Consider the following 26,220-nt stretch of genomic DNA (forward strand, 5'->3'; position numbering starts at 1 on the left):
CCTACAGTTTCGCAGTATGGCAGCTAGCATTGACTGCATGCAGTTATTGTTATTCTTTGGCTAAACACAGACAGGTTTTGTTTATTTGAGCTTGTTTATACGGAATAGCTTCTGGTGTTGATAGAACAGTTCTGTATTCCGCATACCCTCTCCTCCGTGTTAAATAGGAATGTGCTGTTATTTCTCACAGTTAAAATGTATCGTAACTTTAAAAAAAAACAAAAAACAAGCTTGGCGCAAAAAATGTCTTTCCAACAGAGCCAACTATCTCATCAATCAAACTGTAGACAGACCATCTGCCTTAGACATGTGCACAACATTGTAATGTAATACTGTATATTGTTTATTGCATAACACTGCACGGAATGGCACAGTAAGGCCCAATGTCCACGGGCGGATTGGATTTGCGGAATCAGCATCCACTCGGAAGATCTGCAAATCAAGCGCCCAAAAGGATGCATGGGCATCCGCAAATTAATTAAAGCATGCGGATTTGATTTTCGGACCTTCTGGCCCAAAAAACAAATCGCAGCATGCTCCATTTCTGTGCAGATCCCGCACAGACAGCTTTCATTGAAGCTGACACTAAACGTGCCGTGGGAAAGCAGGAGATAACAAAAGTGTACTGTGCACGTGCGCCGGCACACATCCGCAGTACAGAAGACAGAAGATCCGGACAGAAGGGGGAAGACCTGGACAGATCCGCAGAAGACCTGGACAGGTAAAAAAATGTCCCTGGCCACAGGCAGGGTCGGCTCCCGTTGTGGACTTCCGCGGGCGGAATCCGATCCGCCCATGGACATGAGGCCTTAGAGATGTTACAGAGAACGTCAGCAGATGTTACAAGCCTTAACCTGTCTGATACATTTATACAAGAGTTTAAAGCAGGCATGCAACACAATCTGCAATGTAAACCATTCCATGCAGAGTGTAAGCTCTCGTCTACGACCTGAAGGTTGCAAGTTCGATCCCCGCATGAGTCAGGTAGCCGGCTCAAGGTTGACTCAGCCTTCCATCCTTCCGAGGTCGGTAAAATGAAAACCCAGCTTCGTGGGGGGTAATAAGTAATAATTACCTAAAAGCACTGCGGAATAAGTTGGCGCTATACAAATACCAAGATTTATTTATTTATTTTATCTCTAGTGGTACTAAATATTACAGGTAATTGGATTTCATTATTTATGGGGGAAAAGGTTTATTCACAAATTTTTGAAAATTGTTGCTTGCTGTCACTGAATAGCAACATTTCTGTGTAAGTTCAAACTTTGAAATCATCTTGTGCATGTCACAGGTGCTTGGCTCTGGTACGCCTGTGTGCTTGCTGAACGTAAACCACAATTGCGCTTATTGACTACTGATAATTTAAAGAGCCGCTGCAATGATTTTTAAAATTCCTTCATTATATAGCTTTCCCCTAGTATGTATAAGTCCGCTAGTGTTACCTTAGTTAGTTATTCCTTTCCGTCTGAAATTCCTGGTCTCTTTTTCCTCAGATGGTCAGTCATGTGATCTCAGTTCTGCTTGGGGTTATGCTGTCTGAAACTAATCAATTTCACAGTCTGTGTGATGTTGTTACATGGACCTTACCGCAAAAAACTGCCTAGAGTGTGACAAAGACTCCTATCACAGTTACTGAGAACCACGCAGTTCTTGAGGTCAAAGACTTTATGCAGAGCCCACCCGGACTACCTGAGTAATCAATATGGCTTCTGACCCTCCCAACCCTAGAAGACAAGCAATCTTCTCTTCCACATGACATCCCTGGCATCCTCCTTACGTAGTATGATGCCACAAATACCCTGGCTGTATACTTATGGACTATATGTTATTTAGGGGAATATAGAAGTTAATTAAACTGTCCCATCTGCAGGCAAAAATTGTATAGCCTTAACTAATGCTGTGCTGATGCATCATGGGATTGATGTGAAACTGAAAGTAAAAAATCTCAGCATAAAGATAAGCAATGCAGCCCAATAAGCATCAGACAGGGGGCTGCATTACTGGTATGTGGCTAGAATACACAGGAGAAAACAGTTCCTGCACAAATTGTGCCAGAAAACTGCCTTTCATGCTTTGCCTCACATTTACAATGTGTTTTAGACACTTCTGGACATTTTTTTGTGGATATGACAAATGGAAGTTCTTTTATAGAAAAGGGGGCATGGCCAAAATTGCACCGAAATTCACTGTGTGCCACAAAAATTGTCAACATTTTTCTTGTACACAAAGTCAACTAAAAGGTGGTCTAAAGTTACATTAGACAGCCAGATGTATCACTCCGCAGATCTACTGTAAGAAGTCTGATGCATTTTTAAACTGTCAAGTCTAAATTTACACTGTCTAAGATAGTGATGCTTGAAAGTTTGTGGACTCTTCAAAATTTTCCAGATTTCTGCTTATATTTGACCTAAAACTATATCAGATTTTCACACAAGTCCTAAACGTAGATGAAAAGAACCAAGTCAAACAAATAAGTCACAAAATATAGGACTTGGTCATTTATTAATTGAGGAAAATGAACTAATATCACATCTGTGAATGGCTAAAGTATGTGAACCTTTGTTTCCAGTATCTGATATGATACCCTTGTGCAGCAGAAACTGCATTTAAACTTTTCCAGTAATTATTGAATGGTCCTTCAGAACAGCTTGCAGGAATTTTAGCCCATTCCTCTTTACAAAACAGATTCAACTCTGTGATGTTGGTGGGTTTCCTCCCATGAACTGCTCGCCTCAGGTCCTTCTACAACATTTCTATAGGAGGAGCAGATCAGGACTTTGACTTTGCCATTCCAAAACTTTAACTTTATTCTTTTTTAGCCATTCTTTTGTATGCTTTGGGTCATTGTTTGACTGCATGACCCACGTTCTCTGGAGATTCAGCTCATGGACAGATGTCATAACATTTTCCTTGCTGGTGTAATTCAGAAATCATTGTTCCATCAATGATGGCACGCCGTCCTGGCCCAGATACAGCAAAACAGGCCCAAACCATGATACTACCACCACCGTGTTTCCCAGATGGTATTCGGTCTTTATGCTGTAATGCGGTGCTTTTCTTTCTCCAAACATAATGCTTCTTATTTAAGCCAAAAAGCTCTACTTTAATCCCATCCATTCACAATACATTGTTTCAATAGCCTTAGTATATATAGGGTCGTGTGCTGTGGATGTTAATCTATGAACTGCACACAGCCCCATTATGGACAAGAAATAGGACAGCCTAATGCATGTCAATGTGCTACGTGTCCATAATTTAGACAGCACACGGAAAGATATCCGAACTTCTCAGGCCCAACTTGAACAGAGTGTGCTGGAGGCCTTATGCTAACTAAATGTGGGTATTTATTGTGGTAACTTTCTCCACAAGATGGGTGGTGGTAACACATCAATAATTTCACTTTGAAACAAGCCTTTTATTTCAGTTTCACACTGTTTCACCAACATCACAATGCTATAACATCAACAAGCTTCAATATACCTACCACACCATGTGGAATGTGGAATGTTTAGCTTGCAAAAAAGAAGGCTGAGAGGAGACTTACTAGCTGTCTACAAATATCTGAAGGGCTGTCACACTGCAGAGGGATCAGCCCTATTCTCATTTGTACAAGGAAAGACTAGAAGCAACGGGATGAAACTGAAAGGGAGGAGAGGAGACACAAATTAGATATTAGAAAAAACTTTCTGACAGTGAGGGTGATCAATGAGTGGAACAGGTTACCACAGGAGGTGGGGAGTTCTCCTTCAACAGAAGTGTTCAAACAAAGGCTGGACAGACATCTGTCTGGAATGATTTAGTGATCCTGCATTGATCAGGGGGTTGGAACCGATGACCCTGGAGGTCCCTTCCAACTCTACTACTCTATGATTCTATGACCTCACCCCTACAGCTCTCCCAGCTAATATAGCACACAGAATGCCTGATTTAAAGTGATCTGCAGGCCATCCTGTGAACTGCAGCACCACAGTATATATATATATATATATATATATATATATATATATATATATATATATATATATATATATATATATATATATATATATATATACCACTAGCATCATCCCTGGCTGCTAGTGTTGCACCGATGGGTCACTTCAAAGACCCAGTGGCACAGTGTAAAGTTATTTTGCAGAGTTTTATCGGCAACCATTAAGGCAAGTTGTAAGGGGTGGATTTTGCACCTTGACCCATGTGTTTTTTGCTACGCCCCTTGATAGTGACTACTGATAAGTTGGTAATGGAGGGATGATGGTTGGGGACTATTTTTCAGGGTTTGGCCCCTTGCTTCTAGTGAAGGATAATGTTAATGCTATGGCAAACAAAGACATTTAAGATAACTGAATGTTTCCAGCTCTGTGGAAACTGTTTATGGAAAGCCCCTTCCCGTTCCCCTGTATGCAAAGTGACGCAATTTGATCAGTTTTATGTGCAGGAACTTGTATGACCCTCACAAAGCCCTGACCTCAACCCTATCAAACACCCTTGGGATGCATTAGAGTGCTTGATCCCAGAAATATTCTTTTGGCTGAATAGTCACAAGCTTTTCCCAGAAGAGTGTAAGCTGCAAAAGGGGGTCCAACCCCATATTAACACCCATGGATTTGGAATGACAAGTCCAAAAAGCACATATACTCATGCGCCAGCGCTAACACATCTCACATTAGCACGGCAGAGCGACTTGATGGAGTGACTAAGCTTTTTGCATAGCACAGCCTCCATTCAAAGTGAATGGCAGTGACTGCGCTACGCAAATACTGGTGCTGGTCGGTGTATGCAGGAAACGTAGTGCACCATCAAGGATGACCTTGCGTCACCTGTAGAATATGTGCTGGTCATGAGTCATTACATCAGTCTTGGTTTTCAAATCTGGAATGCAATGGGCGGGGCAAACAACAAGTTCTCAACCATAATCTGATGTAATGTAGAAATAGGTCATAACACGAATAACAGAGCTAAGCTGCAATTATATAACATCAGATAGGATCTGTAGCACAAGACGGCACGTCATGGAGCATATCATGTAGTAACAAGTCGTAGAGGAACAGAGCGGAGACATGGAATAGCAGGGCCGAGGTTCTAGCGTGGCACACATCCAGGACACCAGACTTAGGTTTCTATGGTTAGTGGCAAGGATACAAGGTTCAGGCCAAACTGCTAATCCCAAGATGTATGACAAGGTATAAGATACAAACTCTTGATTCTGGGTTATGGAAACACACACAGGTCCATAATTCAGGGTTTACATATAAACTCACATCCAGGACTCTTGGTTCTGAGTTTCAGCTACAACTGGCCCAGGGTCTAAATCAAGCCTGCATAGCCGGGAAACCTTTTGGGGCCGCAGGTAGGTTTTTAGCTGTTCAACTTGTAAGTAAGTCGCTAAAAACCTATCTATTGTATTATATAATAAGTCAGTATAAGTAGTTTACTACAGCAGTAAGGTTAGGCCTCCAGAATCATTTTTATCATTGGACAGCATTCAATTCATGAAGTGCGGTAGTTGCTACAGCATCCAGAGGAGGCCCCGGTAGTCCAATAAGTAGCTGTGGTAAGCTACTTATACTTACCATAAAGATACTATACCTAAAAAGATATACTTACTATACAGATTCTGTGCGACGAGGCCTTCTCTGAATATAATGATAGTCACATGACCATACGCGTGCTCTGTGGTGCACCAGTCACATGACTGCCATTCACTGTGGGCCCTTTAATAATGGCTGGACTGCACAGTCATGCTATGCTAGCGGTGCTGCTACTGCTGCCCTAAACTTTACCGCTAACTGCTGGCAGCTGTTAGCGTGACATGATTGTCATGATTGCTGACAATAGTCATGTCACAGTCTGCAGGCTGCAGGAAAACCTCTGCCAGGCCATATGTTGTGAGGCTTGCTCTAGGCAAAAGTCCCATCCAAAAGTCCAGATCCATGAGTGCTTTACCTGCTTAATGGCACAAACTTTTTTTTTCCATTGTCATTTTTTCCTCCTCCCTTTAAGAAAAGTGTAACTACTTTATTTATCCATCGACTTTGCTGCATGAGGGCTTGTTTTTTGTGGGACGAGTAGTATTTTTCAATGGTACTATCTAATGTGCCATATAATGTACTGAAAAACTGACATGATAGCTTTATCTCTCCCCCCCCCCCTCCCACATGGCGCTAGGTCGAGTAATCAGTAACTCGAAAAAAATCAATGCTCGATCGAGCATCAGGCTTAAACGAGCGTGCTCGCTCATCTCTAAGGGTGACCAGAAAAGTGCATTTCTGGAGTTCTTTATTTTTTTTCAAACAATCACCGTGCGGGGTAAATAATGCATTACTTTAATAGATCAGACTTTTTCGGACGCAGCGATATTAAATTTGTTTTTTTATTTAGATTCTTTTATTGCAAATATGGCAAAAGAGTATTTTTTAACTTGTATTCCTTTTTTTTAATAATTAGTCAAACTTTATTGTTGTTATTTTTACTTTTTTTTAGTCCCCAGAGGGGACAACAACATCCGATGCCTTGGTCGCTCCTAGAGTATGATGTAATGTCATAGCATTACATCATACTGCTATTGGGCAGGCAGTCTATCAAGCCATACCATTGGGATGGCTTCATAGGCATTCTGCCAAGACAGCCCTGGGGCCTTTCAGAAGGCCCCGGCTGCCATAATACACGCATGGCTCCCTGCGGGGGAGGGGGGCCGTACGGGACCCCCAAACATTGTTCAGGGCATTTAAAGGGTTAACATGATCTCTCTTCATACATACCCCAATGCTGCAGGATGTAAATGTAAGTCCTATAGCAGGAAGGGGTTAACAAAGTTGGTTAGTGAAAACCTAAATTATCAAGTGCACAGCAAGTACAAAGTAGTGCGTTTAATTAGCCCAGCAATCACTGTGGCTGCCCACAAAACAAGTGCAATCCATTAACACATCACTAGAAGTGTGGCCCATAGATGCAGAGGACACAGAGCTGGGCACAAGCCAAACTCTCCATGCCATAGTGACAAAGCCTACAAAGCATGACAGGGGAATCCAAAGTTCAAGTCCAAATGAACACAGTTCCCGACATCCATTTGGAATACAGTGTATATATTTCAATAACTCACACACAATAAAGCTGGCCATAAAATGTTAGACTTAAGTCACTGAACACCACTGACTTTAACGGGATCTCGGTGATAACAGGTAGACTCCTCCAAGATCTGCTGTGACAGTAAGCAGGGATCTGACACTCATTTTGTTGCTTCTAGATAAGTTACAAGGTGGGTGTCTGGCAACTGCTAAACCTCCCTGCTCCCACCATAAAGAGGACATACCTCTGTTTATGGGAAGTCGTAGGAGATGGCTGTCAAAAAATTGTTTGACCGCCAGTTATCCCAACTTAAGGCCAATTTAATTTGATCCCAGTTAGGGTGCTTTTTAGAGATGAGCGAACGTACTCGTCCGAGCTTGATACTCGTTCGAGTATTAGCGTGTTCGAGATGCTCGTTACTCGTGACGAGTACCACGCGATGTTCGAGTTACTTTCACTTTCATCTCTGAGACGTTTTTCTGGCCAATAGAAAGACAGGGAAGGCATTACAACTTCCCCCTGCGATTTTCAAGCCCTATACCACCCCCCTGCAGTGAGTGGCTGGCGAGATCAGGTGTCACCAGAGTATATAAATCGGCCCCTCCCGCGGCTCGCCACAGATGCGTTCTGACAGAGATCAGGGACAGTGCTGCTGGTGCCGGAGCTGCTATAGGGAGAGCGTTAGGAGTATTTTAGGCTTCAAGAACCCAAACGGTCCTTCTTAGGGCCACATCTAACCGTGTGCAGTAGTGTGGAGGCTGCTTTTTGCAGTGTTGCACATTTTTTTTCTTTTTGTATATCGGCCGTGCAGAGCATTGCGCCCTGCAGTAATTATACATAGTCCAGGGCCAGTAGTGGTGGTGAGGCAGGGACAGAAGACATATTTATTGAATATAGGCAGTGGGCCTTTCCAAAAAACATTTGGGGAAAAAAATCTATTTGGGCTGCCTGTGACTGTCCTCAGTGTACTGGGTCTGTGCTGGGGGTAGTTGTCCTCCTAATTCATATGCAGCCAGCTAAGTGTTACAGCAGGCTTGCGAAAATTATTTCCTGGCTCTGTGTTAGCTGTTACATCACCGCTGTATTCCAGTCCACAGTGCAACAGTCTGCAGTTATTTTACATACTCCAGGGCCAGTAGTGGTGAGGCAGGGACAGAAGACATATTTATTGAATATAGGCAGTGGGCCTTTCCAAAAACATTTGGGAAAAAAAATCTATTTGGGCTGCCTGTGACTGTCCTCAGTGTACTGGGTCTGTGCTGGGGGTAGTTGTCCTCCTAATTCATATGCAGCCAGCTAAGTGTTACAGCAGGCTTGCGCAAAATTATTTCCTGGCTCTGTTGTGTGTTCCGTAAGCGAAGTCAGCCTCCAACCACAGGCCAATAAGTGGCACATTTAATTACAGCATTCTGTTTCTGCACTACTGGTAATACAGCATGCTGAGGGGTAGGGGTAGGCCTAGAGGATGTGGACGCGGGCGAGGACGCGGAGGCCCAAGTCAGGGTGTGGGCACAGGCCGAGCCAGTGCGGTGGCCAGGGGTAGAGGCAGGGCCAGACCGAATAATCCACCAACTGTTTCCCAAAGCGCCCCCTCGCGCCATGCCACCTTGCAGAGCTCAAGGTGCTCTACGGTGTGGCAGTTTTTCACAGAGACGCCTGACAACCGACGAACAGTGGTGTGCAACCTTTGTCGTGCCAAGATCAGCTGGGGAGCCACCACCACCAGCATGCGCAGGCATATGATGGCCAAGCACCCCACAAGGTGGGACGAAGGCCGTTCACCGCCTCCGGTTTGCACCACTGCCTCTCCCCCTGTGCCCCAACCTGCCACTGAGATCCAACCCCCCTCTGAGGACACAGGCACTACCGTCTCCTGGCCTGCACCCACACCCTCACCTCCGCTGTCCTCGGCCTCATCCAGCAATGTCTCTCAGCGCAGTGTCCAGACGTCGCTAGCGCCACTGTTTGAGCGCAAGCGCAAGCACGCCGCCACACACCCGCACGCTCAAGCGTTAAACGTGCACATTGCCAAATTGATCAGCCTGGAGATGCTGCCGTATAGGCTTGTGGAAACGGAGGCTTTCAAAAGCATGATGGCGGCGGCCCCGCGCTACTCGGTTCCCAGTTGCCACTACTTTTCCCGATGTGCCGTCCCAGCCCTGCACGACCACGTCTCCCGCAACATTGTACGCGCCCTCACCAACGCGGTTACTGCCAAGGTCCACTTAACAACGGACACGTGGACAAACACAGGCGGGCAGGGCCACCATATCTCCCTGACGGCACATTGGGTGAATTTAGTGGAGGCTGGGACAGAGTCAGAGCCTGGGACCGCTCACGTCCTACCCACCCCCAGAATTGCGGGCCCCAGCTCGGTGCTGGTATCTGCGGCGGTGTATGCTTCCTCCACTAAACCACCCTCCTCCTCCTCCTCCTCCTCCAACGCAACCTCTGTCTCGCAATCAAGATGTGTTAGCAGCAGCACGTCGCCAGCAGTCGGTGTCGCGCGGCGTGGCAGCACAGCGGTGGGCAAGCGTCAGCAGGCCGTGCTGAAACTACTCAGCTTAGGAGAGAAGAGGTACACGGCCCACGAACTGCTGCAGGGTCTGACAGAGCAGACCGACCGCTGGCTTGCGCCGCTGAGCCTCCAACCGGGCATGGTCGTGTGTGACAACGGCTGTAACCTGGTGGCGGCTCTGCAGCTCGGCAGCCTCACGCACGTGCCATGTCTGGCCCATGTCTTTAATTTGGTGGTTCAGCGCTTTCTGAAAAGCTACCCACACTTGTCATACCTGCTCGGAAAGGTGCGCCGGGTCAGCGCACATTTCCGCAAGTCCCACACGGGCGCTGCCACGCTGCGCACCCTGCAACATCGGTTTAATCTGCCAGTGCACCGACTGCTGTGCGACGTGCCCACACAGTGGAACTCTACGCTCCACATGTTGGCCAGGCTCTATGAGCAGCGTAGAGCTATAGTGGAATACCAACTCCAACATGGGTGGCGTAGTGGGAGTCAGCCTCCTCAATTCTTTACAGAAGAGTGGGCCTGGTTGGAAGACATCTGCCAGGTCCTTGGAAACTTTGAGGAGTCTACCCAGATGGTGAGCGGGGATGCTGCAATCATTAGCGTCACCATTCCTCTGCTATGCCTCTTGAGAAGTTCCCTGCAAAGCATAAAGGCAGACGCTTTGCACTCGGAAGCGGAGGCGTGGGAAGACAGTATGTCGCTGGATAGTCAGAGCACCCTCATGTCTATATCTCAGCGCGTTGAGGAGGAGGAGGAGGGGGAGGAGCATGAGGAGGAGGGGGAAGAGACAGCTTGGCCCACTGCTGAGGGTACACATGCTGCTTGCCTGTCATCCTTTCAGCGTGTATGGCCGGAGGAGGAGGAGGATCCTGAAAGTGATCTTCCTAGTGAGGACAGCCATGTGTTGCGTACAGGTATCCTGGCACACATGGCTGACTTCATGTTAGGATGCCTTTCTCGTGACCCTCGCGTTACACACATTCTGGCCACTACGGATTACTGGGTGTACACACTGCTCGACCCACGGTATAAGGAGAACCTTTCCACTCTCATTCCCAAAGAGGAAAGGGGTTCGAGAATGATGCTATACCACAGGGCGCTGGTGGACAAACTGATGGTAAACTTCCCATCCGACAGCGCTAGTGGCAGAAGGCGCAGTTCCGAGGGCCAGGTAGCAGGGGAGGCGCAGAGATCAGGCAGCATGTACAGCGCAGGCAGGGGAACATTATCCAAGGCCTTTGCCAGCTTTATGGCTCCCCAGCAAGACTGTGTCACCGCTCCCCAGTCAAGGCTGAGTTGGCGGGAGCACTGTAAAAGGATGGTGAGGGAGTACGTAGCCGATCGCACGACCGTCCTCGGTGACGCCTCTGCCCCCTACAACTACTGGGTGTCGAAGCTGGACACGTGGCCTGAACTCGCGCTGTATGCCCTGGAGGTGCTTGCTTGTCCTGCGGCTAGCGTCTTGTCAGAGAGGGTGTTTAGTGCGGCTGGGGGAATCATCACGGATAAGCGTACCCGCCTGTCAACCGACAGTGCCGACAGGCTTACACTCATCAAGATGAACAAAGCCTGGATTTCCCCAGACTTCTCTTCTTCACCAGCCGACAGCAGCGATACCTAAGCAATACGTAGGCTGCACCCGCGGATGGAAGCATCGTTCTCTATCACCATCAAAAACGGAGACATTTTTGCTTCATCAATCTGTGTATAATATTCCTCCTCCTCCTCCTGAAACCTCACGTAATCACGCCGAACGGGCAATTTTTCTTAGGCCCACAAGGCTCAGTCATATAATTTTTCTAAACAATTTTTATACGTTTCAATGCTCATTAAATTGCACCTCAACCAATTTTTATTTTAACTGGGCTGCCTCCAGGCCTAGTTACCAATTAAGCCACATTAACCAAAGCGATTAATGGGTTTCACCTGCCCTCTTGGTTGGGCATGGGCAATTTTTCTGAGGTACATTAGTGCTGTTGGTACACCAATTTTTTGGGGCCCTCGCCTACAGCGTAATCCAATTAATTTTTTGCCCACCTGCATTACAGCTGACGTTACATCAGCTGTGCTGGGCACTGCAATGGGATATATTTATGTACCGCCGGTGGGTTCCAGGGAGCCACCCATGCTGTCGGTCCACACGGAGTTGTAACTACATGTGTCCACTTCTAAAGAACCCCAGTCTGGCTGGGCATGCAGTGTGGGCCGAAGCCCACCTGCATTAAACATGACATTACCTCAGCTGTGATGGGCAATGCTATGGGATATGTTTATGTGCCGCCGGTGGCTTCCTGGCACCCACCCATGCTGTCGGTCCACAGGGACTTCACAATAGGGAGTTGTACCTGCCTGTGTCTATGAATTAAAAAGCCCGGTCAGGTTGGGGCATGCAGTGTGGGCCGAAGCCCACCTGCATTTAATCTGACGTTAGCTCTGCTGTCCAGGGCACTGCAATGGGATACATTTATGTACAGCCGGTGGGTTCCAGGGAGCCACCCATGCTGTGGGTGCACACGGAATTCCCATTGCGGAGTTGGGGATTCCCAGTTGTACCTGCCTGTGACTATTTATAAAAAACCGCGGTCTGACTGGGGCATGCAGACACCTTGACAGAATGAATAGTGTGTGGCACATAGGTTCCCCATTGCTATGCCCACGTGTGCAGCTCTTGATGGCGGTGGCACAGGATTATATTTCTCATTGCTTCTGTACAGCATTGTGGGCTATCGCCCTGCCCCTTTTAAAGAGGGTCGCTGCCTAGCCGTGCCAACCCTCTGCAGTGTGTGCCTGCGGTTCCTCCTCATGGCAGACGCACTTATAAATAGACATGAGTGTGGCATGAGGGCAGCTGAAGGCTGCGCAGGGACACTTGTGTGCGCGCTGTGGACACTGGGTCGTGCGGGGGGAGGGGGGGCGGTTGGGCAGCATGTAACCCAGGAGAAGTGGCAGCAGAGTGTCATGCAGGCAGTGACTGTGCTTTGTTGGAGGTAGTGTGGTGCTTAGCTAAGGTATGCATTGCTAATGAGGGCTTTTCAGAAGTAAAAATTGTTGGGAGGGGGGGGGGCCCTCTCTCTGCTATTGTGGCTTAATAGTGGGACCTGTGAACTTGAGATGCAGCCCAACATGTAGCCCCTCGCCTGCCCTATCCGTTGCTGTGTCGTTCCCATCACTTTCTTGAATTGCCCAGATTTTCACAAATGGAAACCTTAGCGAGCATCGTCGAAATACAAAAATCCTCGGGTCGCCCATTGACTTCAATGGGGTTCGTTACTCGAAACGAACCCTCGAGCATCGCGAAAATTTCGTCCCGAGTAACGAGCACCCGAGCATTTTGGTGCTCGCTCATCTCTAGTGCTTTTACACGAAACAATTATCGTTCAAAAAAAATAAATAAATAAAAAATAAAAAAATCGCTTGATGGTTTGAATTTGAAGAATAATAATTTTGTGTAAACACGGGCAACGATTGGATGATGAATGATGATTATTTCGCTTATTGTTCATCATTCGTTTCATGCAAGCATGAAAATCATTGTTGGCCCGTTTACTAATTTTTGGTTAAAATACCGATTTGCGAGCGAATGATTCATCTGCCTGTATAAACTGGCCCGAACGAGCGATCTCTGTGATCATTCACTCATGCCAGCAATAAATCAGTCAGTCTAAAAGCAGTTTCAGTCCAAGCATGGGTTTGGTGTGATGGAGGACCTTGTCAAGCTTCTAACATCTCATTTCCAAACACCTTTTTACAAAATGCTCACCTTATATTCAGAACAAAGCTAGTGGGTGCCTCGCTGTCATAACCGGACAAGGATGACATGGCTCATTTATAGGTAAGTTTGAAGCAGCAAAAGCCATTGTGATCAACTTGTCTTCGGTGCTTCTCTGTTCAGCTAAAAAATCTAGTATGGATAGAAACTTATGGTAAAGAGAGACCAAGAGGTCTTCGTCTCACCTGTTAAACCCTATAGCTCTGTCCTGCTTTCCGTCATTATTCAGTTTTCAGCATAGAAGAGGGAATCTCGAGACGGAGCCTGTGCAGGTCCCGAGCCCCCCTACAGTGAGGAGGAACTTGAATGAAGTGGTGGTCACATGTATGCCCTGCTGACCACTCTAAATCGGTATTATTGTATCTTGACGCCACCAGGAATTTCTGGTGGAGTCAACATTGACAGGGGGGGTGACGTCCTCTCAACGTGATTGAGCTTTTTATTCGTCAAGTCCTGCAAGGGCACAAAAGTTATTTACAGAAGGCATAGAGGGGGTGCCGCCTGCTGCTTCCGCACAGCCCCAGGTGCAAGTGTGTTCCCCGGCGGCACCACAGAAGGGATAGCACTTAGGTTGTCGGCTGTCAGCAGGGGAGGGTCCGTCAGGGACCGGCGGTGGCCCACAACGCCGAACCCCAGCAGGGAGGCCAATATAAAATTGTTCTGCTTTAAGGGGAGCATCAGCTTTTCTGCAGAGCTGTCACGGATCACAGATGCGCTCGCCGTCACCTATCACAGAGGTGGCCGCCGTGTTCTGAGCTTTCTTCGGTGGAGCGGGCGTCAGGGGTCACAGAGGCGGCCGCCCTCACCCATCAGAGAGGCGGCCGCCGCAACAGAGCAGTCAAGCAGCCCCCGACAGGGAGCATGCAGCCGCCGGGCCGTACGGAGGAGTGAGGGGACGTACGTGACGGAGCCATGAGGCACCGGTCGAGGGGTAAGCATGGCTGAAATGACGGCTGGCCCACAGCACACACAGGCAGCAGCACACTCTAGATTGATTTGTGCGTTCTCCAGCACGCGGAAATCAATCCACAGTGTGTGGCTAGGACCTTACAAAGTTGACCCTATCGGGAGCTAGGGGTGTGACAGGGGAGTTCCTCCTGTCAAACCCCTTCTTCCGGTGGCGTCGAGATACACTAATACCCTCTAAATCTATAGGGCTGACTCAATCAGCTAAGTGCTATAGTCAGCACTCAAATGTTTCCGTCAGCCCCCATAAATATTGTCTGGACTCTATTTAAACTCTTCACTACAGTAGTCCTTTGTGGGACAACCCTTTCAATATACTTAGATAACAAGCAATATGAACAGACACCCATAGGGTGCCAAGTGGTAGCAGTGCTTTGCTCATGTAGAGCCAAACTGATACTTTGTAACGTCCAATCAGGCAAACCACTTAGGGCTGTTTTGCCAAAAAGACACCACAAAGCCTTGACATGTGTTTAAGGGGTCGTTCACATCTTGTTATTTATTATGTCTAGAGATTCCTTCAAGTTCATATCTAAATCCCTGAAAATGGGATCCTTTAAAAAGGATCTGGGAAAACTGGATGGAAGTTATCTCTGCTATTGTTGAAATCTGCTGACATGGTGTCCATTTTGAAAGGTTTTCATTAATTTCCAGCATTTTGTGCCGGAAAGAATAATGTAGTATAGGTTTTGGAGAAAACTGTGTCCAAAAAAGTCACAAATAGAGTTGAGCAACTCGAACCCTGTTTCAGGTCAAACTTTGCCAAAAGTTCAATGTGAACGATGAGCGATTTGTCTTGGCCAAACCCACTAAAATGTCTCCTCCTCTGGCCAAGCTGAACTTTTCAAAAGTTCACTAAACACTGGTCACAAATTATGGTGCATGCCTTTTAGACAGGTTTATAAAACCAAAGTAAGTAAAAATGTGCAAATTGTAGTATAAGGGATTAACCCAGCTGAGCTGCCTGCTTCTACATGGTTAAAATTGTATTTATGTGTAAGGACCTTCAGGGAGGTCACATCATTTAACTGAGCTCTGCACTGATGCAGTGAACTACCAGAACCTTAAAGGGGTATTTCTATATCGGCTTATCATGGCCAAGATGGGAAAATCCAGCCCTCTGTCTCCGACTACCTGTTGAATACAGCTAAGCGCTTTAGCCCAGCACCATTTCTGTAGCGCTTGGCTGTTCCGTTGGCTCTGGTTAGGTGGCCAGTAACTATAGCAGCGGTTTTCCATCTTTGCTATGAAAAGTTGAGATGAGAATACCCCTTTAAGCTCTGTGCTGATTGGCCGAGAGACTGAGCTTATAGAGGAAGCCTCCGAACCCTCCAGACTGTGAGGCAGCAGAAAAAGAGCAGAGTCCTATCCAGTCAGCCTATTGAAGTGGCAGAGGCCGCCACCACCACGTAGAGCGGAGCAGAACACAGAGCAGCCTTATCTATCCCGCAAGTGGTGTGTAGCAGCCGTGAGATACCAAAACTACTGGGGAAAGTGTCCATGAGTACTTCCTGTCTACTTCTGCTGAGAGCTCCACATACCGAACTCAACCCCTCTGTGGTACTGATAATGCTCTTCAAGTACTGGGTGATTGAACTGACTGGAAGTCACCACTGGCTGTGACTTGCCCAAAACAGACTATGACACTCTACTGCTCACTGCAATTAAGGTTCTTCTGAGCCAGTTAAGATGTGGCCCGCTCTCAGAGGGAGAGGACTTAGTCAGCAGCAAGGAGCTGAGCCTGCCAGGCCATCAGATCTTCTTTGGGCTGAATGCTATGGAGAGGTCTATATCCGAAAAGGTGGTTACCAATACCACTTGGAAGTTCACTCTTTCTCTTTTTACAAAATCCCTGGCCAGGATGGGGGTCTTGGACCTTATGGGACTATCTGAAAGGGTTAATGCTACCACACTGTATTAAAGACTTGGTCCGAGTTGTAGGTTTTCACTAAAAAGTCTTTGCCATGCGATAAAAAAAAAAACGGCATATACTCACCTCTCTGCGTTCCAGTGGTGTCCCGCACCACTACTCCGGGTCTCATGTTTACAGGCTGCCACAGCCTGCTTACAGGGACATCACACGCAAACTGTGCATCTCACGCAAACTCTGCTCTTTTTGCAATGAGGGGAGGCGGGACAGGGGCGGGGCTAATTCACAGAACTTAGCCCCACCCTGTCCCGCCTCCTCTCATTGCAAATAGTGCAGAGGGGCGGAAAGGGGGTGGAGAGGAGGCAGAGAGGGGGCGGGAGCTCAGAGCACTGCTCCCGGCTCTTCCAGCCTCCTCCCCCTGCAGAGAGGGACACCGTATATCGGCTGGGCGTGAAAACCTGGCCGATATACGGTCGTCTGAATAAGTAAGCCCTTAGGCTGTATTCACACTGGTGATTTCCCCGTGCGAATTCTGGGTATTTCTGAGACGTTGCACAGAAGAAGACCTGATTCATCTGAACGGGTCGATTAACACCAGCGACTTTTCTTTGGGATTGATAGTCTGATTTAGGAAATTCGCTGCATGTTCTATTTTTGTGCGATTAAAAAAAACATTAAAAAAGCATTAAAAAAAACGCATTGCGATCTCATGCCGTGTGATTTGCGGTATTCATGCAACTGCAATGCATTAACGTAGGTTACTATGGCGACCAGAATAAGAAATAACCAGGAGGTGCGTAGCAGAAAAAATCTGTGATAAAAATGTAAGTAAAAAACGTGAAATTTGCATGAAAATCCAATGGAAAATGGAGGTTTGGGGTGCGTATGGAGGGATCGGGGGTCAATCCCGCTCCGTACAATGCAGATGCCAACAGCCAACACCCGCCCACAACAGCTCCGAGCTGTAGCGCCACTGATCGCAGCTGTTAACCCTTTAAATGCCACGATAAATTCAGTCAGTAGCATTTAAATGCCCAATCAATGTTTGGGGGTCCTGAACGGTACCCATTTGGAGTGCCATTCGGTTACCATGACAACCATCTGAAAGCCCCCAGGCACTGGTGTAACTATAGGGGATGCAGGGGGTGCGGTTGCACCCGGGCCCAGGAGCCTTAGGGGGCCCATAAGACCTCTCTTCTCCATATAGGTAGTCCAGTACTATGAATAAAGCATTATAGTTGGGGCCCCTGTTACAGGTTTTGCATTGGGGCCCAGGAGCTTCAAGTTACGCCTTTGCCCCCAGGGGTACCCATTCGGAGTGCCATTCGGTTACCATGACAACCATGTGAAAGCCCCCAGGGATGCTATTGAATATTGCCTAGGAAGCCATGTCTGCGATGTGGTTTTATGTAATGCTATGATATTACATCATACTGCAGGAGCGAGCAAACCATCGCAGGTTCTTGTCCCCTCTGGGGATAAAAAAAAAAAGAAGTAAAAATCAGTTTAAAAAAAGTTTTATTATAAAAAAATAAAAGGTAATAAAAGTAAAAAAAAAACAAAAAAAACTTTATCCGTATTTATAATAAAAAAGTCTAAATTAAAAAAAAAAAAATATATATATATATATATATATATATATATATATGAGAGAGAGAGAGAGCTAGTATTGCTGAATCCATAAAAGTCTGATCACTCAAAGTGATGCATTATTTACCCCGCACGGTGAACGCCGTCTGAGAAAACAAAAATCAATGTACGAATTGCGCATTTTTTTGGTCCTGAAGAAAAATATTAGCAAAACGTGATCAAAAATGTCACATGTACTCCAAAATGCTACCAATAAAAAACTACAGCACGTCCTACAAAAATAAAATGAGCCCTCGCTCAACTATGTCGACGTAAAAATAAAGAAGCTATCAGAAAATGGGTTTTTTTACCCCAAAGATATTTTATATTTTAAAATTAGTAAAGAAAAGAAAAAATAGATACATTTGGCCTCGTAGTAATCGTACCGACCCAGAGAATAAAGCGATCAGGTCATTTTTGCTGCAGTGCGTGCGCCGTAGAAACAAGATCCCCAAAGATGGCGGAGTTTCGGTTTTGTTCCATTTCACTCCACTTAGAATTCTCTAAGGCTGGGTTCACACAGGGCGGATTTGCCGCGCGGAATTTCGCCGCGGTAAATCCGCCCGCGGCCGCTAATCTCAGGATTAGCCAGCCATGTGGATGAGATTTCTCAGAAATATCGTCCACATGGGACGGCCAATCCGCTGCGGTAAGTCCGGCTGAAACTGCGGCTGCGGTGATCGCCGCCGCGGCTTCAGAATATGCAGCATGTCCATTCTTTTTTTCATTCCGCTGCGGCTGCGCTCTCCTCTATAAGAGCGCCGGCCACAACGAAAGAGCGAGCGGCCGGGCCGCTTCAAAGCCGCGGCGGCGGTTCTCCCGGCGGAAATCTAGCGGTTTTTGCTGCGGCCAAACCGCGAGATTTCCGACGGGAATCCGCCCTGTGTGAACCCAGCCTAAACGTGTTTCAGTACATTATATAAACTCGTCCCGCAAAAATAACAAACCTCAGACATCTACGTGGATTGATAAATAAAAGAGTTATGATCTTTTAAAAGTTGGGAAGAAAAACTAAAAACGAAAAACAAAAAAAAGGTCCGTGTCCTTAAGGGGTTAATAGTGCCCGAGTTGCACTTCTCCCTGGAATTGAGTGGTTTATACAACGGTTGCTAGGGACAACCTGCCTGACAGCCAGGAGAACGGTTGTTAGGCACTGTTTCCTTAGCAACCATACTGTCAGCCGTGGATGACTCTCCTCCCGCACATCTTGCCATCCCCGTGGCAGGCGGCGCACTCCGCGTTCTTCTCCAGGGTACCACGTGTCCAGGGAAAATAACCTGCCCCGCCCCTCACAGAACGGTCTGACAGGCCACGCCCGCCACCTGCCCTGGATGTCAGGTGGCCAATGAGATCAGCGGTGATTGGCTGCCCCGCCCCCTCGCGTCACGTACAGGTGAGCTCCCGGAAAAGACAACAGAGAGCACGAGAAGTGGCGGCGTAGAGAGCGGCTCGTAGTGAGAGCGCCGGACAGCCTTTGGACAGCGGACAACCAGCCAGCACGGCCGTACAAGGGAGCAGGCGGCATCCAGCTGCGGTTACTGGCTGCGAGGAACAGTCCCGGAGCTCCTCCCCCCGTCCCCCGAGAGCAGCGCGGCTCCTCCTCCCCCCCGCGGCCGCCGCCTCCTCTTCTCACTCGGCTCCCTGCTCCTCCACATCGCCGTACAGAGCTCAGCTGCTCCGGACTACAGAACACGTGTGCGGCCACCGGGAGAAGATGGAGCCTCCCCGGCCACTAGGGGCAGCAGCGACACCCTTGTGAGGACCTACCTGTGTGGCGACCTACCTGCTGTGCCTTGTGGGAGCTGCGCCGCTCCGGAGGACATGGCCTGGGTGAAACTATTCCGCCGCCAGGCGGGGGGGAACCTGGGGAAGGTTTACCAGCCCGGCAGTATGCTTTCGTTGGCTCCGACTAAAGGCCTGTTCAACGAGCCCGGCCAGAACAGCTGCTTTCTGAACAGCGCCGTGCAGGTGAGCGGCCGCCATACCTGTGTGTGCAGTGACCACTACTTACCTGTATCCGGGTACCTACCTGTGTGCGCAGGACGGGGGCAGTACCGATCTCTGTGTACCTACCTGTGTGCGTAGGATGGCGTCAGTACCTATCTGTCTGTGTACCTACCTGTGTGTGCAGGGATCACTACCTACCTGGTATCCGGGTACCTACATGTGTGTGCAGGGGGCAGTACCTACCTGTATCCGGGTACCTACCTGTGTGCATAGGACGGGGTCAGCATCTATCTCTATCTGTGTACCTACCAGTGTACGAGCGGTGGGTTGGGATCATTAATTGCCTGTATCCGGGTACCTACCTGTGTATGCAAGAGAAGATCAGTACCTACCTGTGCTGGTGACAGGATGCTGGTTTGGGTGACATGCTGGTTGTGGTGGGGGAGGGGTGATGTTTTGGGTCCCCATACATGTCTGCGCTGTGTATACCTGTGGGGTGTATATGAGGTGTTCCCATCTCTGTACGTCCTCCACCGCTCAGCGCTGTGTGCGGGATCAGACTGGTGCTGTCTGTAGGGTGACTGATGTAAGCGGCCCTTGCGGACGACCATCGGTGCTGGCCGCTGCGGACTCAGCTCCTGGACTTGGCCTGCCTCTGTACAGCTGGAGGTGTCTGAGTCGTGTGTGGCGGTGTAGTCCTTCCACACTTGTTGGTTTTCGTCCGTCTTCTCCATCGGTTGGTGGTCTGTAGCCTGAGGACAGCCGACACGGGCAGCACTGGTGGGGTGGTGTTGCGTTGACCCGAGGCCAGTGTCACCTATCATGTGAATAACTTACTGTTGGCACGGCACCTGGTGTCCCCCAGTCACTGGCTCTGTGGCATTGGGGACGTGTTCTGTCAGCAGCGCCGCAGTCCTCCATTACTGTACACACCAGGTCGGTGGGATCGGCCGCGCATGGTGTCCCCGATTGGAGGATCGGCCGTGTTGGATCTCGCAGTGTCCAAGACTTGGAGATGAGGTCTGGCTGCAGCTTATTGAAAGCGCATGCATGTCTGCCTCCGCTGGGGGATTGTCAGGAAGGGCTTTAGGTTTGTTTGGTCGACGACTAGCTAAAGTGGTTTCACATCTGTGTTGGAATCTTTGGTCACAGATCGGCTCAAAATACCAGAAGTCAGAGCGCTTCGTGCAGCACTACTGCTTCCATCCGTTTTTCATGCAAGTATGAGAATCCTCGTCAGCTCGTCCGCTGATCGTTCGTTTAAACAGCGATTGTTCAGGCGCTCTCAGTGGCTGACTGTAAACGCACAAGTCTTGTGTTTAAACGGACTGCGCCGGTGAACGATAATCGCTTGGTGTAGAAGCCCCTTCAGTGGGCGGTGATCAGGTGCTGGTATAGTAGGAGTGCCGTAGTCCAATGCTTCCCAACTCTGCTACATCTTCAAAGCTTGCTGGTCCTGGGTAACTCGGGCTGCTTACACACGGGTGTCTGTAAAAGCGCTGCGTTTCTAGTGTTCCACGGCGTTTTTTAACGTACTACAATGTCGCGATTATGACATCATTGCAACAGTGCAGGAAATGTCAAGGGGGGGGGGGGGAAACAGGGCTGCGCGCTACAGCAGTACAGCGGGCTACCATTGGCTTCACAGCGGTAAAACTGGCAGACTGGATTCCGCATGCGGGAGGCCTGCAGCAGATCCTGGCTGTGAGCCCGGCAACCCTGCGTGCCTTATTTTGCTGTATTGCAGATGACCATGGCGGCTCGCCATCGGTCATGCGCATAAGTGTTTTTTTTGTTTTTTTGTTTCCCGTGCCGTTGCTTAGCGATGACACGGGTACCCACAGCCCGTATGGCATGTTAATTGTGTATCGGATGTGGGTTGGATGGCTTATGGTGACTTCAAGGGAGGCCATCCATGTGGAATCCGCGGCGAAATAGAGCATGTTGTGACTCCTTCACACGGGCGTACTGTCACTGCGTATCGTTACGCAGGAGAAATAAATCGCAGCATGCTCTATTTCTCCGTGTATCAATAAATTTTGAATGGGCTACGTATGAAATGCCTTCCATACACAACCATTGCCGTGGCGCAGCGTTCCCATACGCGCTTCCCCACTCTGAGCAGAGATATTGATGGCCTATCCTGAGAATAGGACCTAGATGTTTATGGGCTGGATAACCCCCTTTAATGGTATAATCTGTACTTGGATCATATTAGATGTCAGATAAGCTGGGAAGGTCCATCTCCTCAGCTGTCATCCAGATGTGCATTACTACAAAGTAAGGGCCAAGTGGAAGGAAGTGTGACTACAGGGTTGTAGTCTGTAACCATGGAGATGTAGGTCTACACAGGAGGTATAGACACAACACCGTAGGCAACTTTTATTTAAAGTCTTTATTCTGGGTTTGAGCCACAATACAGAATTCCCACCGTAATGCTCTAATTCCTTTCTGTAATGCGGTTTCTTCACCTTCTCAGCACACTTTAGATACATTGTAACAAAACCAATGCTTCCCCGTGGAGCAGTGGGTGCAACAATGTACATGAGCGCCAGCCAATACAAGTAAGCCTTTCTTGGCTACACTTTTGGCTAGTTTTCTATGAATATTTATGGAGTGTTTCCTAATATTTAGTCCGTCTCTGACATGTATGTCAGTCCGATCTGGGAGGCTGCAGAATATTTCAGCAGGATTTGCATCCATTGACCTCAATATTTGGAACGTGATGCGAGCCTTAAGTATGCCAAGACGTTTAATTAGCGTGTGTCAGGTTATGTGATTGAGCGGCAGTGAAGTAATATCTCCGGATTTATGCAGAGTGGGTTTAACGGTGCCGTCAGCCAAAGATGGACATCAGGAAGGGCTCTGAATGTGCAGAAGGATGGCCTGAGCTTACTGTGTGACTGGGAAGGAGGAACGTGGCAAGTTTTACACCCCCAAATCTGCCTGATTGCAGGAAGATTCCTGATTTGAAGGATTGCTTTTCCTCGGAGCTGTAGATAAGTCACCAGGGGACCTCCAGGAGGAGGAAGGAAATGCGTCTGAACTCCAATTGACTTAAATACATTTCCTTTATGAGCTAAGACAATGCTTGTCTCAGTAGAAGCGCTTGTTGTAACCATTTTTGTATTGGGAAACTGTTTAGAAAAATGTATACATTGTTTGTTTTCAGGGTCAACATAACATAATACAATAGAACAAGCAGTGAGTGAACTACATAGGCCTTCAGTTGGGTAGCCTTTTTTTTTTTTTTTAGTTTAACCCTTTCCAATCCACTGTCTGACCTCCAAAGACATTCTGATTGAAGGCTGTACAGCTTCGATGTCGGAAGACAACCGACAGGGTATTCTTACTGTAGATTACTGGCCGCTCTGTAGTCAGGGGCCTCTCAAGAATGTCCCATACCGCAGTACTGGCTCTAGCCAGCAGATGGTGCCATTGTATAATGGCAGAAAGAGAGAGCCCCCTAGGAAATCCTGAATCCCAAATTGGATTGCAAAGGGTTAATACTTGCAGGTCAGTGTAAGATATAACAAGGAGGAAGACGGGAAATTTCTTCTTCATGGTTAAGATGTGCTGAATCTTTGTCGGGTATTTTCACAGCAGAAGTCTGAGGCTGACCCTTAGGGTTCTGCCTCCAGTTTGCTGTGGGTGTGCATCATCTCCATTGTCATTCAGTGGGGCCTGTCCTGGTCTAATTATCATGGTGGTACCCCCAACCATTGCACAGACCAAAATCAGCAGGAACACTTTTCATAGCAGAAACACCAATCCTATGTATGGGATGTAGACTGTTGGTAGATTTGACATAGACCCTGAGGCTAGATTCGGACAGGCAGCACATCTCCAAGAAAATGCAAAATCTAATGTGATTCCTTCCATTTTTAATGACTGTCCACAGGCTGTAGGTTATGTGGTCACGACAAGTTTTAGGATAAAAGATTAAAAAGTAACTTCCTAGATGAATAATGCTGAATTCTAACCATTTTATACATTCAAATTGCTTGGAGACTGGTATGGCTAAGAGATCGAAGGGGCTTCAGTGAACTTTCTGTGCTGGCCCCTAAATGCAGTTCACTATAGGTTATCGAAAAAAGAAAACTTTTTTTTGATGTGTGATTATTAAAGGGGGTTATCCAGCCCTTCTAAAAATCCAGGTCCTATTCTCAGGATAGGCCATCCTATCTTATCAGTGGGGGTCTGTTGCTCAGGATTTGGAGCAGAGATATTGATTGCCTATCCTGAGAATAGGACCTGGATTTTTAGAAGGGCTGGATAACCCCCTTTAATGGTAATCTGTACTTGGATCATATTAGATGCCAGATAAGCTGGAAAGGTCTAACTTCTCAGCTGTCATCCAGATGAACATTACTACAAAGTAAGGGACAAGTGGAAGGAAGGGTTGGCTTGTAGTCTGTAACCATGAAGATGTAGGTTTGCACAGGAGGTATAGACACAACACCGTAGGCAACTTTTAATTATTATTTTTTTTAATTCTGGGTTTGAGCCACAATACAGCACATCTCCTCTGAGAAAACACAATATAATTGAATTCCTTAAACTTTTAATGACCGGCCATACGTCTTTTGACAGTGGCTGTATGAGAACTCGTGAGTACTGACCGAGAAGTGAGTGGTGGTAGCTTCCTTTGTCACCCATTGAACCCCCTGCATGTGAATATAGCCTCCTGGTCCACCAGCTACAGTGGCCTCTGGCCTCACCTCATAGGCTTTCTGATACAGTTTATACTAAAGTATAGTATTAAAAGGATTAAATATGGTGATATTCAAGTCAAATAAAAAATATATTAGTAAGGCCGCCTGCAGACGAGCGGAAATCCCGCCGCGGGATTTCCCGCGGGATTTCCGCCGCTGAAAGTCTGCATAGGAGTGCATTACAATACGCACTCCTATGCAGACGGCCGCGGTTTGGCCGCGCGAAATCTCGCGCGGCAAACAAACCGCGGCATGTTCTAATTTTGTGCGGAGCACGCACTCACCTGGCCGCCGGCTCCGGTCTGCGCATGCGCCGGCTGCGCGGCAGCCGGCACATCAAAGAGCCGGGGCCGCCAGGCGCGGGTGAGTACGCGCTCGCCCCTGCAGGCTCTGGGGTCGGATCGCGCGGCGAGATTTCTCGCTGCCGGATCCGACCCGCTCGTCTGCAGGCGGCCTAAAAGAGAATAAAAATGCTACGACTCTCTTCTTTTTTTTTTAAATGATGTCCTTTTGTGTCGCCACATTAGAAAAGTGTTGTGTACAAAAACAGCAAAACTGCATAAACTTGGTATCTCCAGAATCGTGCTGACCCAGAGTGATGTCATCACATTATTTATTTTGCACACTGAAGCTGTAACATTGAGATCCAAAAAACAAATAGCAGAATCCTTTTTTCCCCCCCAATAACACTAGCAGTTATGCAATACACTATCTGTACCTAAAAATGATGCCATGAAAAAATACAACTTGCCAAAAAAAAGCCCTCATACGGCTGTCAAGAGAAAAACTAAAGGGTACATGGAATGCAACAATTAAGAGGAAAAAAAAATAGTTCATCACTAAGGGGTTAAAGGAAAAGGCTAGCAGACTTAGTTTTTTTTTTGAGGGGGGGGGGGGGGGGAGGGGGTTGGGGGAGCATGGGGGTAGGTGGAAAAGAGAACGATCTTTCAAGATTAGTCACACAAAGTTGCCTCAAAAGATTTGGTTGCCAGGCTCTTTACGGGAAAAGATACCGTATAATATAACGTACACACTGCCGGATGGTCTGCACTTCTTATACTTGCATGTGGGTTTTTGTTTATTATCAACCTGTTGAAGAGGCTCCCCTGACATGTTTGTTTTCTTATAATTATGTCCAGGTTCACACGTATGTGCACATGCATAATACTCGCCAGGATAGTGAATGCCGTGGTTCATATTTTTTTTTGCGCTGCTCGTGTGAGTGGCGTTATTAAAGTCTATGGGACATTGCAAAAACTGGGCAGGTAATACGCAGTGAGCTTCGATCATGTGAGCCTGTATTGTTTCTGATAGTCCTCCTAGGAATTAACTGAGATTTGGGTCACTACCCGGTCCAGCATTGTCCAATCAGTGGCAGGCTGCATAGGGCAACGCACCTCTGGCCGGGGAATAGCAGCACCCAGTCAATTTATTATATTTTTTTGCAAGGAATAGCAGAGGAACAGTCCAACTCGCATATAAGTAGCTTAGAATTGATATTTTAGGGGGGGTGATTTGAATTGCAGAATCTGCAATTGTCATTCGCGCGGACGATGTGCGGTATTCCGCACCCATTGAAAGAATAGAATGTTCGCATCTCTGCTCACGTGAGCGGATTTAAAATCGCTGAATGTTCTATTTTTCAGCAGGATCCACACGGACTGCTTCTATTAAAGACTATGGAAGCCATCCGACCCGCGGCCCTTCCACAATTGACATTGCAAACGTA

At 47.6% G+C, this 26,220-nt stretch overlaps 1 protein-coding gene across 1 annotated transcript in view; it reads left to right on the forward strand.

Moving 5' to 3' along the window:
* Nucleotides 1–19,256: 19,256 nt before the first annotated feature.
* USP53 (ubiquitin specific peptidase 53) overlaps nucleotides 19,257–26,220 on the forward strand; it is a 38,779-nt gene continuing 31,815 nt past the window's right edge. The window contains exon 1 of the mRNA XM_066573891.1: nucleotides 19,257–19,797. Within this exon, the coding sequence (XP_066429988.1) occupies nucleotides 19,651–19,797 (147 nt within the window). The 5' untranslated portion in view covers nucleotides 19,257–19,650. The remainder of the gene's footprint in view (nucleotides 19,798–26,220) is intronic.

Source organism: Eleutherodactylus coqui, chromosome 7, assembly GCF_035609145.1.
Source record: "Eleutherodactylus coqui strain aEleCoq1 chromosome 7, aEleCoq1.hap1, whole genome shotgun sequence".
NCBI classification, from domain to species: domain Eukaryota; kingdom Metazoa; phylum Chordata; class Amphibia; order Anura; family Eleutherodactylidae; genus Eleutherodactylus; species Eleutherodactylus coqui.